This window comes from Myxine glutinosa, chromosome 5 (assembly GCF_964187855.1).
Source record: "Myxine glutinosa chromosome 5, kmMyxGlut1.1, whole genome shotgun sequence".
NCBI lineage: Eukaryota > Metazoa > Chordata > Myxini > Myxiniformes > Myxinidae > Myxine > Myxine glutinosa.
In genome coordinates this window covers 194,326,818-194,345,608 of record NC_136265.1, presented here as the reverse complement: position 1 = coordinate 194,345,608, position 18,791 = coordinate 194,326,818, and the positions used below count along the sequence as shown (strand labels likewise).

The 18,791-nt window shown below is 47.8% G+C and overlaps 2 protein-coding genes across 3 annotated transcripts in view; one reads left to right on the top strand and one right to left on the bottom strand.

Annotated features, from left to right (window-relative positions):
• The window catches only part of PGBD5 (piggyBac transposable element derived 5), an 82,423-nt gene extending 74,724 nt beyond the window's left edge, over positions 1–7,699 (bottom strand). Inside the window, exons 1-2 of the mRNA XM_068115179.2 lie at positions 7,174–7,699; positions 2,550–2,977 (exon numbers count right to left, since the gene is read on the bottom strand). Of these exons, the coding sequence (XP_067971280.2) occupies positions 2,550–2,977; positions 7,174–7,552 (807 nt within the window). The 5' untranslated portion in view covers positions 7,553–7,699. The remainder of the gene's footprint in view (positions 1–2,549; positions 2,978–7,173) is intronic.
• Positions 1–18,791, top strand: part of COG2 (component of oligomeric golgi complex 2) — a 98,651-nt gene that overhangs the window by 56,287 nt on the left and 23,573 nt on the right. Inside the window, exons 2-5 of one of the 2 annotated variants that reach the window (XM_078779313.1) lie at positions 4,129–4,192; positions 13,618–13,728; positions 14,359–14,520; positions 18,313–18,378. In XM_078779313.1, coding sequence (XP_078635439.1) covers positions 4,163–4,192; positions 13,618–13,728; positions 14,359–14,520; positions 18,313–18,378 — 369 coding nt within the window. In that variant the 5' untranslated portion in view covers positions 4,129–4,162. The remainder of the gene's footprint in view (positions 1–4,128; positions 4,193–13,617; positions 13,729–14,358; positions 14,521–18,312; positions 18,379–18,791) is intronic. The other variant, XM_068115177.2, reaches the window with a different exon arrangement.

Genomic DNA, 18,791 nt, shown 5'->3' with positions numbered 1-18,791 from the left:
CTCCTCTTCTGATCTCCTCTCCCATCACTTGCATCTCCTGCCCAGATGCCACCCTCATCTGCTCCATTTCCTCCCTGTGAGCATCCAGTTTGGTTTCTACCCCCATTCTGACCCCCTCTATCTGCTGCCCCATTTGGTTAACTTCCCTTTCCGCTTGGTTCTCATGTCCCTCAATTTGCCTTCCATCCTGTTTTCTAACCCCTCTGAACCCCTTTTGCATCCCTTCCATTTGATTTTCTTGAGCGGCCATTCTGTTTTCTACCCCCATTAACCCCTCCTGTATTTCCCCTAATCTATTGTCTAATTTCCCAAATTTCTCGTCTAATCCCTTAAAATTATTGTCTAACCCCTCTCCGGTACCCCTCGCTTCGTCCCTCATTACCCCCATTTGGTTTTCTAATCGCTCACTATCAGCCCTTATTCCCACAATTTGGTTTCCCAATCGTTCCATAAGGGCCCTCATTTGCAGGAGGAAAAGGTTCGAATCCACCAGCGTCACTGCTACGGTCGCGGGCGTGGACGCCGTGGCCACCTCGTGCGCGACAACGCTATTTTGCGACCCTGCCGCCCTCACTGCTTCGCTCTCCTCACGTCCCTCAATTTGGTCCTGGACCGACCCTGCCTCACTCTCCCCTACCGGACCCCAGCTGTCTTGATCCGCCATAGCGCGACTTTCAAAATTCGGGTTTTTATTTCCGTAACACAAATTCAAATTTCGCCGTTATAATTTCGAGCGCGGGAAACGCGCTCCGGATCGAATTCTACCTCCCCAACACCAATTGTTACCCTAGTGGTACAATTGGTGTTCCAAAATTTGGGCCTAATAAATTTAGTCCCAGGTCCGAATTCCACTCCTCGACACCAATTGTTACAGACGCGGTTGTGGATGTTAGTTTACCGAGCGGTTTGGTATGACCGCGTCTGCACAGTTTACCCGATTATGCTCGAACGTTGACTAAGTCGCGCTATGCTAAATCAATGATGGAAAAGACACAACGGCTGGATTAAAATGACACGACACCAAGGGTTCAGTTCTCAAGACCTCCGGAGGAGGTTATATTAGGGCGGAAGGTCAGATTACAACGACAAGAGGGACAGCATAGAAAGGCAGGCACTTAGACACACTCTTATATTAGCCCCGACAGACGACAGATAAACAGGACAAAACTGACTCACACGGGGATTGATGGCAAGGAAAGCGGGCAGTCGATGGCTCAAGGTGCACCGTTCTCGGAGGGGGTGCACCGTTCTCGGAGGTACTGCAATACCGGGTCGATGCGTGGAGCTCGCTCAGCGCTTGGAGGTCGCGACTTGTCTCTTCTTCAAGCTCGGGGCGCATCTCACGTCACGTCCGGTAAGTGGCCGCGTATATCCGGCGGGGAGTGACACGCCCTCGGCTCGTTAGCTCCGCCCCAGATGGAATCGGCCCGATGCTTCTCATTGGGTGCGTGCGGGGGGGTTACCGGCTCCGCCCTTGACAAGGGGCTGACAGGGAGCCCCTTCGTGGTAACCCCGTCGGAGCGCATGGTCAATGGCGGCTAACCGAGCCGGTGTGAGGACGCACACTCCCCCGCGCCGCGCCGCCCCCATTCTCCTCTGTTGTTGTAGTTGTAGTTGTAGTTGTTGTTGTTGTTGTTGTTTCATGGGGAAGATGGGAGGAGGTAAGGGGAGGTCCTAAACTCACTACTGGTGCCATACGATCACATTCTGGTGCAACGAAGAGTCAGAATTAATGGAAACGAGTCCTTAACTGACATAGACTAAGAATAACTAGCAAGATGTCCTATAGTTGTCTACGTGAGATGCGGTGAACCTGGGCACGACATTTAATGGGGGAAAAAGGGGAAGGTCGGTTCTACAGAGTGTTATTTACAGGCAATGGGACTAGGGAATGGGGGATTGGGGATAGTTGGGGAGTATTGGGGAAATAGGGGAGTATTTACAAGCGGATATTGAGGCCAAGTCCCATATCCGCAACAATATATATATATATATATATATATATATATATATATATATATATATATATATATATATATATATATATATATATATATATATATATATATATGTGTATCCCCTTATTTTGCATTCTTCTCTACCATGAAGCCAAGATGCAACTTCACTTCCTGTCTTCTCCACTATCCACTCATTACCTTCAACCCCCAAAACCTCTCTTGTTTCTGACTTTCTTCTTCTAGTGGGGGTATAACCATGTAAAAAAATCGATTCAACCATCGTGCGTTGTCTCTTTTGGATAGTGTTCCATAGCAATACAATATGGAGACCTTTATTTCTCTACTCCAACCCTAAACCTCCTCCCTCACCTCCAAATCACAAATCCCAAACGTGCACACACACACACACACACACACACACACACACACACACACACACACACACACACACACACACACACACACACACACACCATTTATCTCCCTTCACAAAACATTGTAAAACGTTTTATTCTTTAAGAATGACATGAGTGATGAAATAGTGCTCGAGATGTTTTGTTTGCAAAACTCAGCAACAGAAAAAGACATTACCTGAGTCTGGCTGGGCTGGAATGCAGCATCGAACCCAGACTGCAGGGCATCTAGGAATGGCTGCACCTTGTAGAGTCCATGAGTACTTTGTGTCGAACGAAAAGCAACCACATGGAAATATTTAAGGAGTTTCTCAAAACGATCTTGAGACATGACCTTTGCTAGCAGCCCATTGCCAAAGAAGCCACCACCCCAGATGCTGAGCACCGACTCCGAATGGTGCACCGCTGTTGAAGCCACGAGTCCGAGGAAGGCTCTCATCTCAGCCAAGTCAGTATCTCGCCACCCAGGATCATTACCAAATCGCTCCTGGTACTTGTGTGCATACATATTGGTCTGTGTTACCATCAGCTTCAGTAGGTTGTCGGGCACGAAGAGTTGGAGGAAATCCAATGGACTTGCTGTTGCGGGCATAGGGTGTGTCGGGCCTAAGAAGAGGAAATGTGTTAAATTCTGAATTTAGCTCACGAGTCCACCAGATTTATAATAAGTGTGTTTAAATTCATGGAAAAATGTCCCATCCCCATTCACAAGTATATACATTCAGGGAAATGGTACGTATATTAAAAATTCATTACAGAGTCGTTCCACCTGAAACTAGAACGGCACTCGGTAGAACGCATACCTCCGCCAGGACGAGCAGTTTACATTTTGTATTTCATTGATAGGCCGGATCTGGATTCGGACCTGAATCAAAATTTAATCGGCTTGTTCTCGTCACCTACCCAACTCATCCACCTAGTTTTGTAATAACTCGTCCACAACTTTTTAAAGTATCGTGCTATATACCGTTTTGGCCCCATCTCTAAATGATGAAGAAGAGCCTGGTATTAGCTTAGCGGTTAGGGTGCCGGCTTGGGATCCTAGGATCCTGAGTTCTGAATCCCGGTCGATCGCTGAATTAACGCCGGGGGGGTTGACTCAGCCGGTCATCCTTCCGAGGTCGGCAAATCGAGTACCAGCTTGCTGGGATGAATGTGCCGGTGTGTGTCCCGGTTTAGAATAGGTGCACCGTATCCCTGCGTGTTGTAAGAGGCCATTCCGTCAGGAAGGGCATCCAGCCATAAAAACATTGCCTGAAAAAGGGAACCATGATGATTGCCATGGGGCCCGCAAGACTAACCCCCACTCTAGCAGAGAAAATGGCCTTAAAAAAGGGAATTTTTTATATCTTTTTTTCTAAATGATGAAGAATCAATTAGTAAAAATTAAATAATTCTCGTATCCAGATCCGGAACCTCACCAAAATACAATCAATTCAACCTTGTCACACGCCCAATATGTCCACCAAATATCGTCCAAATCTGTCCACAACTCTGAGATATCCTGCTTCTAGACAAACAAGCAGGTTAAATCATAACCTCTGTTCACCTTTGGTGGCGGAGGTAATCAACAAACCCAACTTCCTCTTTTCAGATTTTAATTAAATTCGGTATAGAGGGCGATACAATTTAACAACGGAACCATGCAAATTTTCAGGTGTGTAGCTTACCTGGTTTGCAACATATGAGTGATGAAACATTTGACCTAGGTTTGTGCCACAGGTGGATGGTTTCACTACATTTTACCCCTTTTATAGGTAGGAGGCACATCCGGATGGAAAGCACGACCCCATGAGACCGTGCTGTCGTGATCCCCTCCAGGTAAGTGATAATTATTATTAAAGTACACGGATGGAGTGTACAAACGACAACGACGACAACACATACTACATGTTGTTAAAAAAAACAAATAATTTCTCACATGTTCCACTTCATCTTACATCCCCATTGAGGTTCGCACATACACATGTTCCACTTCATCTTTTTTTTTTTTTCTTTTTTTTTGTATACTGAATCGAGGCTCGTCAAAGAGCTATCATTTACTTCACAAACAAATCGACCAGACAAACAAAATACACAAAAAGAGGGAGCGGAAGACAAGATGGGGAGAAAAGGGGAAGCACACACACACAACATCCGAGAGCAGGGAGATGTGTGGAAGGGAGAGGGCCCGGGGGGAGGAGGCATGGGAAGGGGGGGGGGGGGGGGAGAAGTATAAAGCACAAGGACACTAAGGACTTCCAAGACAGAAGTTGGTATTTCAAAAAGTGGAATTGGGGTGAAATTAGCGGGGGTAGAAAGGATCAAGGTTTTGGATGGCGGAAGATAAGAGATGGTGGTGAACAGCTGTTTTAAAGACTTGGAGGGTGGAGTGGGATTGAAGAGAGTGAGGGAGTTTGTTCCAGAGGCGGGAGAAAAGAGGAATGAAGGAGTGAAGGTGAGCAGAGAGTCTTGATTTTGACAGTTTAACCATAAGAGGGTTGCTGGCAGATCTTGTGCGACCTGTAGGAATATTTGCGGGACAGAGCCCAGAGAGAGCTGGGGGGGCAAGGCCAGAGAGGAGTCGGTAGAAGACGGAAAGACCACCAACCTGCCTGCGGTGAGTGAGTGAGAGGCCCTTGGAGTTAGCTTCATCGCGGGAGATTCCAATGATTCTGAATGCTTTGGTTTCAACAGCGCGAAGGCGAGCTAGGTGTGAGGCAGGAGCACCAGCCCAGAGGGGAGAGCTTACATCCCCATTGAGGTTCGCACATACACATGTTCCACTTCATCTTACATCCCCATTGAGGTTCGCACATACACATGTTCCACTTCATCTTACATCCCCATTGAGGTTCGCACATGCACATGTTACATGTTTGTGAAGTACAACTTGCTGCCTCTTGATTAAACCCGTCAGCGAAGTGAAGGGCTGGTACGCCTGGTGTATCTGGAAGCACAAGTCGGATTGTGATCATGAATGACAGGTGTCTCGCCAGCACACATCTCATCTGGCCTGACCTGACAACCTAAGGTGGACGGAGGTTGTGTTTTCACCTGTTTGTCTGTGAGCAGGATATCTCAAAAAGTTATCGACGGATTCCGCCAAAACTTGGTGGACGAGTTGGGCAGGTGACGAGAGAACTGTGCCCGTAGGTACGGCTCAACAAAAACATGAAAATGATACATCCGGCTCATCTCTCTACATTATAAAATGAGGAAGTTATGGCACAATTGGTGACTGTTTATGGCAAACTGGTTTGAGCCGAATGTTCTTGTCCCCAAATTGGCGACCCTGAGGGGGACCCGGTTATGCACTCAGTAACAGGTGTTCACTACGTAGAGTGATGGCAGGGTGAATCCTGAGTATGATTTCTATAATTACCGTCTTCAGTCTTCAGAGGTCTTACCTTATTAGGTTGTTCCGCACTCGATAGCAAACCACGCCAGTCTTATGACAGGGTGGTCTCCAGGTACCTTTGGCACACGCTTCAGGGGTTCGCTTTAATTGTAACGCGAGATGTCCATCTTCAAGACTTGCCCTCACCTGCTGTCACTTGTTCCACGAAACTACTACCACAAGTGTCCCTAAGGAGGTCTCAGCAATTTCTAATGACATTCATGCCCAAGAGAACTCGGCCTAAACTATTCTTTTTTTATCTTGCTGCCAGGTCGCCCAGGTATTTTATCATCAGCACCTGCACACTAGGCATACTTTTGTCTCAAACTGTTGAGTTCTACCTCTTCAGCCAGTCTATGGGAGTCCATTCCCAGACCCTCTAGATGTTCACGGTAGTAGAAAGTCTCCATTATAGTGGTAACTTCAAAATCAGAGTCCATTAGGCAAAGTACCTCCACACCAAGCAACAAGTACCTTCCTGATAATACAAATTCCCCAAGGATTTTTGACAATTTTCTCCGTGGTCTGGGTACAAGATGGAGCCTTTATTTTCTCTGCCTGCACCATGCACTAGGCCTAGGGTGTAGGGGGGCTTATACCTGCACAATGCACTAGGCCTAGGGTCTAGGGGAGCTTATACCTGCACAATGCACTAGGCCTAGGGTCTAGGGGAGCTTATACCTGCACAATGCACTAGGCCTAGGGTCTAGGGGAGCTTATACCTGCACAATGCACAAGGCCTAGGGTCTGTGGGGGCTTATACCTGCACAATGCACTAGGCCTAGGGTCTAGGGGGGCTTAATACCTGCACCTTGCAATAGGCCTAGGGTCTAGGGGAGCTTATACCTGCACAATGCACTAGGCCTAGGGTCTAGGGGAGCTTATACCTGCACAATGCACTAGGCCTAGGGTCTAGGGGAGCTTATACCTGCACAATGCACAAGGCCTAGGGTCTATGGGGGCTTATACCTGCACAATGCACTTGGCCTAGGGTCTATGGGGGCTTATACCTGCACAATGCACTAGGACTACGGTCTAGGGGGGTTAATACCTGCACCATGCACTAGGTCTGGGGTCTAGGGGGGCTTATACCTGCACCAGGTCTAGGGGGGTTTACAGAGGCGAGTGGGAGCACCTATCTTAAAATGGGCATTGATGTATGACGTCATGTAATTGGGTGCCCCATCAAGAAGGAGTGCAAGACCTTCATTGTAGGAGACCATTACTAACATCTCCAGCCTGGACACGCTCGTTCAGCCTTTCCCGTTTGGACCGAGCCGCATGAGTGCGGATACGGCACAGGCATGACGGACCAAGTGGCTTTCTCCAATGTACACAGATACCACCACTGCCACGTGCCACCACCGATACCGCCATTACCACGACCATAACCATACGACCACTGCAGCAGCAGCACGCTCACCACAGGTGCCATTGAAGGTGGGGATGGAGACGTCGCTCAGCAAACTCGTCCAGCCCTCGTCGGTGTCCACATCGTCGCCGTCCTCATCTCCCACCAACGGGTTGCAGTAGAACAAGCCGTGGTGCTCGTCTCCGCCGTCACTCCCGGGGCAGGTAGCCCGGGGTCCCGGTGAGGTCGGCGTCGCACCTGGACAGGGCGGCGCCTCCGAAGAGCTCTCCGAGGTGCTGTAGAAGGGATTGGCGTCGCTGCTACCTCCCCCGCTCTCTGCTTCGCCGAAAACATCGTCCGAGATGTGCAAACTCTCGTACCGGGCTTGGGCCTCCCTGAGCAGCGAGAGCACCGAGCGCCTCTCCGCGCTCATCATGGCGCCGCTCGACATCCGGCTCCGCTGCACCCGCACTGCGCCTCACGGCGCGACGAGTGCCTCGGCCGACGGACGACGGGGCATCTCCGGGGGATGACGACGCCGACCTTGCTGCCCCGGGAGCTCCTCGGCGGACTCTTCCTCTTCCTCGAGGCGTCGCTCGGTCGTTCCGGCGCTAATTGTCCGTCCGGAGGCGCTGCGTGTACAAGGACCTTGTGAGGGACACGATCGATTCCGATATTCACAAAACACGTTCTGTGGAACGGAGCGCTCGAACATTCGAGATCAACTCTCCGATTGTACCAATTACATGAGAGCGAGGGTCACGAAGGGGACTTCCTGATCAATAACCAACAGATATCTGGGACAAAGTCAAATTGATTAATCAATGAAAGAGGGACGAGGTCGGACAGAGTGAAATTGATAATCAATGAGGGACGAGGTGGGACAGAGTGAAATTGATAAATCAATGAGGGACGAGTTGGGACAGAGTGAAATTGATAATCAATGAGGGACGAGGTGGGACATAGTGAAATTGATAAATCAATGAGGGACGAGGTGGGACATAGTGAAATTGATAATCAATGAGGGACGAGGTGGGACAGAGTGAAATTGATAATCAATGAGGGATGAGGTGGGACAGAGTGAAATTGATAATCAATGAGGGACGAGGTGGGACAGAGTGAAATTGATAATCAATGAGGGACGAGGTGGGACAGAGTGAAATTGATAATCAATGAGGGACGAGGTGGGACAGAGTGAAATTGATAATCAATGAGGGACGAGGTGGGACAGAGTGAAATTGATAATCAATGAGGGATGAGGTGGGACAGAGTGAAATTGATAATTAATCAATGAGGGACGAGTTGGGACAGAGTGAAATTGATAATCAATGAGGGACGAGTTGGGACAGAGTGAAATTGATAATCAATGAGGGACGAGGTGGGACATAGTGAAATTGATTATCAATGAGGGACGAGGTTGGACATAGTGAAATTGATTAATCAATGAGGGACGAGGTTGGACAAAGTGAAATTGATAATCAATGAGGTGGGAGATAGTGAAATTGATTATCAATGAGGTGGGACATAGTGAAATTGATTATCAATGAGGTGGGACATAGTGAAATTGATAATCAATGAGGGACGAGGTTGGACATAGTGAAATTGATAATCAATGAGGGATGAGGTTGGACATAGTGAAATTGATTATCAATGAGGTGGGACACAGTGAAATTGCTTATCAATGAGGTGGGACATAGTGAAATTGATAATCAATGAGGGACGAGGTTGGACATAATGAAATTGATAATCAATGAGGGATGAGGTTGGACATAGTGAAATTGATTATCAATGAGGTGGGACATAGTGAAATTGATAATCAATGAGGGACGAGGTTGGACAGAGTGAAATTGATAATCAATGAGGGATGAGGTGGGACAGAGTGAAATTGATAATCAATGAGGTTGGACATCGTGAAATTGATAATCAATGAGGTTGGACATAGTGAAATTGATAATCAATGAGGGACGAGGTTGGACATAGTGAAATTGATAATCAATGAGGTTGGACATAGTGAAATTGATAATCAATGAGGTTGGACATAGTGAAATTGATAATCAATGAGGGACGAGGTTGGACATAGTGAAATTGATAATCAATGAGGGACGAGGTTGGACATAGTGAAATTGATAATCAATGAGGGACGAGGTTGGACATAGTGAAATTGATAATCAATGAGGGACGAGGTTGGACATAGTGAAATTGATAATCAATGAGGTGGGACATAGTGAAATTGATTATCAATGAGGTGGGACATAGTGAAATTGATAATCCATGAGGGACGAGGTTGGACATAGTGAAATTGATAATCAATGAGGGACGAGGTTGGACATAGTGAAATTGATTATCAATGAGGGACGAGGTTGGACATAGTGAAATTGATAATCAATGAGGGACGAGGTTGGACATAGTGAAATTGATAATCAATGAGGGACGAGGTTGGACATAGTGAAATTGATAATCAATGAGGGACGAGGTGGGACATAGTGAAATTGATAATCAATGAGGTTGGACATAGTGAAATTGATAATCAATGAGGGACGAGGTGGGACATAGTGAAATTGATAATCAATGAGGTTGGACATAGTGAAATTGATAATCAATGAGGGACGAGGTTGGACATAGTGAAATTGATAATCAATGAGGGACGAGGTTGGACATAGTGAAATTGATAATCAATGAGGTTGGACATAGTGAAATTGATAATCAATGAGGTTGGACATAGTGAAATTGATTAATCAATGAGGGACGAGGTTGGACATAGTGAAATTGATAATCAATGAGGGACGAGGTTGGACATAGTGAAATTGATAATCAATGAGGTTGGACATAGTGAAATTGATAAATCAATGAGGTTGGACATAGTGAAATTGATAATCAATGAGGGACGAGGTTGGACATAGTGAAATTGATAATCAATGAGGGACGAGGTTGGACATAGTGAAATTGATAATCAATGAGGGACGAGGTTGGACATAGTGAAATTGATAATCAATGAGGGACGAGGTTGGACATAGTGAAATTGATAAATCAATGAGGTGGGACATAGTGAAATTGATTATCAATGAGGTGGGACATAGTGAAATTGATAATCCATGAGGGACGAGGTTGGACATAGTGAAATTGATAATCAATGAGGGACGAGGTTGGACATAGTGAAATTGATTATCAATGAGGGACGAGGTTGGACATAGTGAAATTGATAATCAATGAGGGACGAGGTTGGACATAGTGAAATTGATTATCAATGAGGGACGAGGTTGGACATAGTGAAATTGATTATCAATGAGGGACGAGGTGGGACATAGTGAAATTGATAATCAATGAGGGACGAGGTTGGACATAGTGAAATTGATTATCAATGAGGTGGGAGTTTCCTTTAATCTTATCATTATCGGATTCCTTGACAATGAAAACATAAAAGTAGACACCAAAATTGTGTTTATAAGTGCATTAGAAGTGAAGATATTGGCAAAAACAGAATTTATCGGAAAGTGGTGGCGGCCATTTTGTTTTTCGCCCCTAAAAATCATTCCTCAAGAGTGCCAGTCTGGCACCGGGCTGATTATGCTTCAGGATAGGTCAGAGGTGATGAATCAACCAAAAAACTTCATCATGACGCTCAAGCACGCTTTGCCTTGAAATCTGGACGATATTTCCGCCTTTGAGCTTTGACTGCACCTGTCGTTGTTGTTGTTGTTTAATGTCTTAAATTATCACAAATGAAATCATGATTTTGACAAGAGATATTGATCGTCTCACAACAAACCTTCCCAGAATTAGCATTTCATCCCCACTGACGTTAAAATGTAGTACACCTGCATTTATGGGAGCAAGCAGGGCTGCCGGTATTGTCCGGCGGGTACCCCGCTTAGCCCGGCGGGTACCCCGCTTAGCCCGGCAGGTACTCATCGTTGCCCCTGGTGGGTACCCGGTGCTGCCCCCGTGAACATGTTTGCGCCGTTTGTTTATAAAGATCTGGTTGTTCATTCTCACAATTGGGTTGGAATCCCGACAGTTCCTCCGCGGTGGTTCCTGTCGATTTAGAACGTACGCCACACCCTCTTGACCTGCTCTGTGGATAAATAAAGCAGATAAGAGGAAACGAGGCCCCAACTTTAATTGAAAATTGCTTTAATCGTTAAATAAAACTTAACAATATCGTCACAGTGCAAAATCATCATCAACAACTTCCCATATTAATGAAAGTGCAAATAAAACCACAACCACTCAACGTTAAAGTTAACTATTCAGCGTTAAAGTTAACCACAGCGTTAAAGTTAACTATTCAGCGCTAAAGTTTACCACTCAGCGTTAAAGTTAACCATTCAGCGTTAAAGTTAACTATTCAGCGCTAAAGTTTACCACTCAGCGTTAAAGTTAACCATTCAGCGTTAAAGTTAACTATTCAGCACTAAAATTAACCATTCAGCGTTAAAGTTAACTATTCAGCGTTAAAGTTAACCACAGCGTTAAAGTTAACTATTCAGCGTTAAAGTTAACCACTCAACGTTAAAGTTGACCACAGCGTTAAAGTTAACCACAGCGTCAAAGTTAACCACAGCGTTAAAGTTAACCACTCAACATTAAAGTAAACCACTCGGCATTAAAGTTAACCACTCAACATTAAAGTTAACCACTCAGCGCTTACGTTAACCACTCTGCGCTAGAGTTAACCACTCTACGCTAAAGTTAACGACTCTGCGCTAAAGTTAACTACTCAGCGCTAAAGTTAACCCCTCGGCGCTAAAGTTAACCCCTCGGCGCTAAAGTTAACCACTCTGCGCTGAAGTTAACTACTCTGCACTAAAGTTAACCACTCAGCGCTAAAGTTAACCACTCAGCGCTAAAGTTAACCACTCAGCGCTAAAGTTAACCACTCAGCGCTAAAGTTAACCACTCAGCGTTAAAGTTAACTATTCAGCGTTAATGTTAACTATTCAGCGCTAAAGTTTACCACTCAGCATTAAAGTTAACCATTCAGCGTTAAAGTTAACCACTCAACGTTAAAGTTAACCACTCAGCGTTAAAGTTAACCACAGCGTCAAAGTTAACCACTCAGCGTTAAAGTTAACCACTCAACATTAAAGTAAACCACTCGGCATTAAAGTTAACCACTCAACATTAAAGTTAACCACTCAGCGCTTAAGTTAACCACTCTGCGCTAGAGTTAACCACTCTGCGCTAAAGTTAACTACTCTGCACTAAAGTTAACTACTCAGCGCTAAAGTTAACCACTCGGCGCTAAAGTTAACCACTCTGCGTTGAAGTTAACCACTCTGCGCTAAAGTTAACTACTCTGCACGAAAGTTAACTACTCGGTGCTAAAGTTAACCACTCAGTGCTAAAGTTAACCACTCAGCGCTAAAGTTAACTACTCAGCGCTAAAGTTAACTACTCAGCGCAAAAGGTAACTACTCTGCGCTAAAGTTAACCACTCTGTGCTAAAGTTAACTACTCTGCGCTAAAGTTAACCACAGCGCTAAAGTTGACCACTCAGCGCTAAAGTTAACCACTCAGCGCTAAAGTTAACCACTCTGCGCTAAAGGTAACCACTCTGCGCTAAAGTTAACCACTCTGCGCTAAAGTTAACCACTCTGCGCTAAAGTTAACCACTCAGCGCTAAAGTCAACTACTCAGCGCTAAAGTCAACCACTCTGCGCTAAAATTAACCAATCTGCGCTAAAGTTAACCACTCTGCGCTAAAGTTAACCACTCTGCGCTAAAGTTAACCACTCAGCGCTAAAGTCAACTACTCAGCGCTAAAGTTAACCACTCTGCACTAAAATTAACCGCTCTGCACTAAAATTAACCACTCTGTGCTAAAGTTAACCACTCTGCGCTAAAGTTAACCACTCAGCGCTAAAGTTAACCACTCAGCGCTAAAGTTAACCACTCTGCGCTAAAGTTGACCACTCAGCGCTAAAGTTAACCACTCTGCGCTAAAGTTAACCACTCTGCGCTAAAGTTAACCACTCAGCGCTAAAGTTAACCACTCAGCGCTAAAGTTAACCACTCTGCGCTAAAGTTAACCACTCTGCGCTAAAGTTAACCACTCAGCGCTAAAGTTTACCACTCAGCGCTAAAGTTAACCACAGCGCTAAAGTTAACCACTCTGCGCTGAAGTTAACCACTCTGCGCTGAAGTTAACTACTCAGCGCTAAAGTTAACCACTCAGCGCTAAAGTTAACCACTGCGCTAAAGTTAACCACTCAGCGCTAAAGTTAACCACTTCACTAAAGTTAACCACACAGCGCTAAAGTTAACCACTCAGCGCTAAAGTTAACCACTCAGCCATCTCTCCCTCTAACAGTTTCCTTTTTTTTTTTTTTCTTTTTCCAGTTGATTAACAGCTATTTGCTCCGCCCCTTTACTCCCCTGCCGGCCCTTTATCGCCGGTTGCTCCTCCCCCTTCCGCGCGGCACGCCTCTGTACCCGGATATGACGTCTACCCTGCCGCGTTGCACGGAACTCGGTGCTTGTTGTGGGTCTATTTGGTGATGTAGAATTTACCGACAGACGGTGTTTCCGGGCAAAGGATCTTCATTAGTGATGGCTGAAGACTGGCAGAGCCACATGCTGGAGGCGGATGCTGGGTCTCTGTGCTTCGACAAGAACCTCTTTATGAAGGTTCGTAACCATTCCAGGGCCCAGAAGTTCCTCCCGATGTCGCCTCGACTTGGCTGGGAATGCACGCTTTTTCCGCGTTCTCTTGCTCTTTCTTGTGTTGAAAATGCGGGAATTTAAACTCTAAAACATTTAGCATTTATTTTTGCCAAATAGTAGATAAAGATGGGTAACTACGTGGGTTGTGTTGTAGACTTTAATTTGTAGACCCTGTTTTGTAGACCATGAATTGTATACCCTGTTTTGTAGACCCTGGATTGTCGACCTTATTTTGTAGAACCTGGATTGTAGACCCTGGATCATGGACCCCGTTTTGTAGACCCTGGATTGTAGACCTTATTTTGTAGAACCTGGATTGTAGACCCTGGATCATGGACCCCGTTTTGTAGACCCTGGATTGTAGACCCTGGATTGTAGACCTTATTTTGTAGAACCTGGATTGTAGAACCTGGATTGTAGACCCTGGATTATGGACCCCATTTTGTAGACCCTGGATTGTGGACCTTATTTTGTAGACCCTGGATTGTGGACCCCGTTTTGTAGACCTTATATTGTAGACCCTGGATTGTGGACCCTGGATTGTGGACCCTGGATTGTCGACCTTGGATTGTGGACCCTGTTTTGTGTCTCTAGGATGATTTTGACGTAGACAACTTTGTGGCCGATTGCAAGAAGCATGTGTCGCTGGAAACTCTGAGGGAAGACCTGGAGGTGTTCTACAAGCTGCTGAAGCGGTCGATGGTGGAACTTATCAATAAGGACTATGCAGATTTTGTCAACCTCTCGACCAACTTGGTAGGTCTTTGTGTCATCGTATCTTGATAAATATAGGGTGTTTCAGAAGGCTGGACTTGTAGGGGAAAAATACACAATTTATGCTAAAAAAAATATATATATACACCACCACCCATCACCAAGTCCTCAACCTCCTCCTCCCAACCCCAAGTTCTCAACCTCCCCCTCCCGACCACAAGTCCTAACCCCCTCCACCCCCCCACAAACCGAAAGTCCTCAACCTCCCCCACACCACCCCCAAGCTCTCAACCTCCCCTTCCCAACCCAAGTTCTCAACCTCCCCCTCCCAACCCCAAGTCCTAACCCCCCCTAACCACACAAACCTCAAGTCCTCAACCTCCCCCACATCAACCCCAAGTTATCAACTTTCCCCCACACCAACTCCACACCTGCCGCGTTGCACGGAACTCGGTGCTTGTTGTGGGTCTATTTGGTGATGTAGAATTTACCGACAGACGGTGTTTCCGGGCAACCCACCCCCAGTCCTCAACCTCCCACTCCCAACCCCCAGTTCTCAACCTCCCACTCTCAACCCCCAGTCCTCTACCTCCCACTCCCAACCACCAGTTCTCAAACTCCCCCACACCAACCCAAAGTCCTCAACCTCCCACTCCCAACCCCAAGTCCTTTATCTCCCCCTCCCAACCCCAAGTCCTCAACATCCCCTTGCCACTCTCAAGCCCTCAACCTCCCACTCCCAACCCACAGTCCTCAACCTCCCCCTCCCAACCCACAGTCCTCTACCTCCCCCTCCCAACCCTCAGTCCTCTACCTCCCCCTCCCAACCCACAGTCCTCTACCTCCCCCTCCCAACCCCAAGACCTCAACATCCCACTCCCAACCACCAGTCCTCAACCTCCCACTCCCAACCCCCAGTCCTCAACCTCCCACTCCCAACCACCAGTCCTCTACCTCCCACTCCCAATCCCCAGTCCTCAACCTCCCACTCCCAACCCCCAGTTCTCAAACTCTCACTTCCAACCCCCAGTCCTCAACCTCCCACTCCCAACCCCCAGTTCTCAACCTCCCACTCTCAACCCCCAGTCCTCTACCTCCCACTCCCAACCACCAGTCCTCAACCTCCCCCTCCCAACCCACAGTCCTCTACCTCCCCCTCCCAACCCTCAGTCCTCTACCTCCCCCTCCCAACCCACAGTCCTCTACCTCCCCCTCCCAACCCAAAGTCCTCAACATCCCCTTGCCACTCTCAAGCCCTCTACCTCCCCTCCCAACCCCCAGTCCTCTACCTCCCACTCCCAATCCCCAGTCCTCAACCTCCCCCTCCCAACCCCAAGTCCTAACCCCCCCTAACCACACAAACCTCAAGTCCTCAACCTCCCCCACATCAACCCCAAGTTATCAACTTTCCCCCACACCAACTCTATGTTCTCAACCTCCCCCACACCAACCCAAAGTCCTCAACCTCCCACTCCCAACCCCAAGTCCTTTATCTCCCCCTCCCAACCCCAAGTCCTCAACATCCCCTTGCCACTCTCAAGCCCTCAACCTCCCACTCCCAACCCACAGTCCTCTACCTCCCCCTCCCAACCCACAGTCCTCTACCTCCCCCTCCCAACCCTCAGTCCTCTACCTCCCCCTCCCAACCCTCAGTCCTCTACCTCCCCCTCCCAACCCTCAGTCCTCTACCTCCCCCTCCCAACCCCCAGTCCTCTACCTCCCCCTCCCAACCCCCAGTCCTCAACCTCCCACTCCCAACCCCCAGTCCTCAACCTCCCACTCCCAACCCCCAGTCCTCAACCTCCCACTCCCAACCCCCAGTCCTCAACCTCCCACTCCCAACCCCCAGTCCTCAACCTCCCACTCCCAACCCCCAGTCCTCAACCTCCAACTCCCAACCACCAGTCCTCAACCTCTCACTCCCAACCCCCAGTCCTCAACCTCCCACTCCAAACCCCCAGTCCTCAACCTCCCACTCCCAACCACCAGTCCTCTACCTCCCACTCCCAACCACCAGTCCTCAACCTCCCCCTCCCAAGCCTCAGTCCTCTACCTCCCCCTCCCAACCCACAGTCCTCTACCTCCCCCTCCCAACCCCAAGTCCTCAACATCCCACTCCCAACCACTAGTCCTCAACCTCCCACTCCCAACCCCCAGTCCTCAACCTCCCACTCCCAACCACCAGTCCTCTACCTCCCACTCCCAATCCCCAGTCCTCAACCTCCCACTCCCAACCCCCAGTTCTCAACCTCCCACTCCCAACCCCCAGTCCTCAACCTCCCACTCCCAACCCCCAGTTCTCAACCTCACACTCCCAACCCCCAGTCCTCTACCTCCCACTCCCAACCACCAGTCCTCAACCTCCCCCTCCCAACCCACAGTCCTCTACCTCCCCCTCCCAACCCTCAGTCCTCTACCTCCCCCTCCCAACCCACAGTCCTCTACCTCCCCCTCCCAACCCCAAGTCCTCAACATCCCCTTGCCACTCTCAAGCCCTCTACCTCCCCTCCCAACCCCCAGTCCTCTACCTCCCACTCCCAATCCCCAGTCCTCAACCTCCCACTCCCAACCCCCAGTTCTCAACCTCCCACTCCCAACCACCAGTCCTCAACCTCCCACTCCCAACCACCAGTCCTCAACCTCCCACTCCCAACCACCAGTCCTCAACCTCCCACTCCCAACCACCAGTCCTCAACCTCCCACTCCCAACCACCAGTCCTCAACCTCCCACTCCCAACCCCCAGTCCTCAACCTCCCACTCCCAACCCCCAGTCCTCAACCTCCCACTCCCAACCACCAGTCCTCTACCTCCCACTCCCCAGTCCTCAACCTCCCACTCTCAACCCTCAGTTCTCAACCTCCCACTCCCAACCCCCAGTCCTCTAGCTCCCACTCCCAACCACCAGTCCTCAACCTCCCACTCCCAACCACCAGTCCTCAACCTCCCACTCCCAACTCAGTGCTCAACCTCCCCTTGCCACTCCCAAGTCCTTAACCACTCCACTCTTGGAAACAATGTGATGACATCCCCTTTGACTCAAATCCATTAAACAGAGACGACTCGGGTTGAGGCGATCAAGACCTGGACCCATTCTGAATAACTCAAACCTGGTAATGGAGAGGAAGCATCAACCTTGTCACCATGTCTGTGCAGCCATTTTATTACCAGTGGAGAAGCAGCACAGAGACCGTTTTATTTGATGTAGACATTTGCATTGACTTCACTAACATTGTAAATGTCAGAAGCACGATCACCAGTCTGACTCTACCAAATACTAAACGCCATACCGTCGCACGCGACGAGTTCAACAACATGAGATAAAGTTCTCTCCTTCAACCCGGGAATGTGCTCTCGACTCTTTTCTGTAACTTTCTTGCAGATATCCGTTTATTTCTGTGCTTGCTTCCCACAATGAATGGAAGTCCAACTTGATGATGCCACACTAGGCCACGATCTTGGACACGATGCATCAGCGGGTGCATTCCTCTGCTTCAGCAATCCCCGGCAATATGGCGGCTGAATTAACCAAGTGATAGTTATTTCTGCTGAAAATCTGAAGGCCCAAAAACTCGTATCGCTGATGGAACCAACTGGCTTTGACCGAGCGACATCTAATTTTGTGATATCGTTGCTTTCACAATCTCGTGTCGATGTGGAAGGAGCGTTTTGTCAATTTGTATCCTTCCTCCACTCTCCGTCCCCTCCCTCCCTCAACACCCTCTTGAAATAACACTTTCAGGTCCTTGTTTTCTGTGTTGCTTCCTGGTGCTTCCTGGTGCTTCCTGGTGCTTCACACCGACGTCGGAGACATTTAATCCTTCCTTTATTTGCAGGTTGGTATGGATAAGTCGTTAAGCCAGCTGACCGTTCCTCTTGGACAACTGCGAGAGGAAGTTTTGGTGAGGTTTTTATTACTTGCAAAATCGAAGATTTTTAATGTATATTGATCGGTTGAGTTTGTTAGTCTGTCCGTCTGTTTGTTTGTCTGTCTTTTTGTCACCGGCCTACAGGTCACAATTCTAAACCGATCGTCATGAAACTTCAGCAAGTTGTAGTGGTCGTCACAGTTAAGCCTATTGATTTTGAGGTCAAAGGTCATCTGGAGGTCAGAGTTCTAAAATCGTCATTTTACATCCGATTGATTTTAAAATTGAACAGCATTTTGTATATCGAGTCATTAAATTGGGAAACCAACTATTTTTGAGGTCAAAAGGTCAAAAGGTCAACTCAAGGTCGAACTTCTAATATCGATTTTCATCTGAAAAATCGTCAATTTTAATCCGATTGACCTGAGGTTTGATTAAGATCGTCA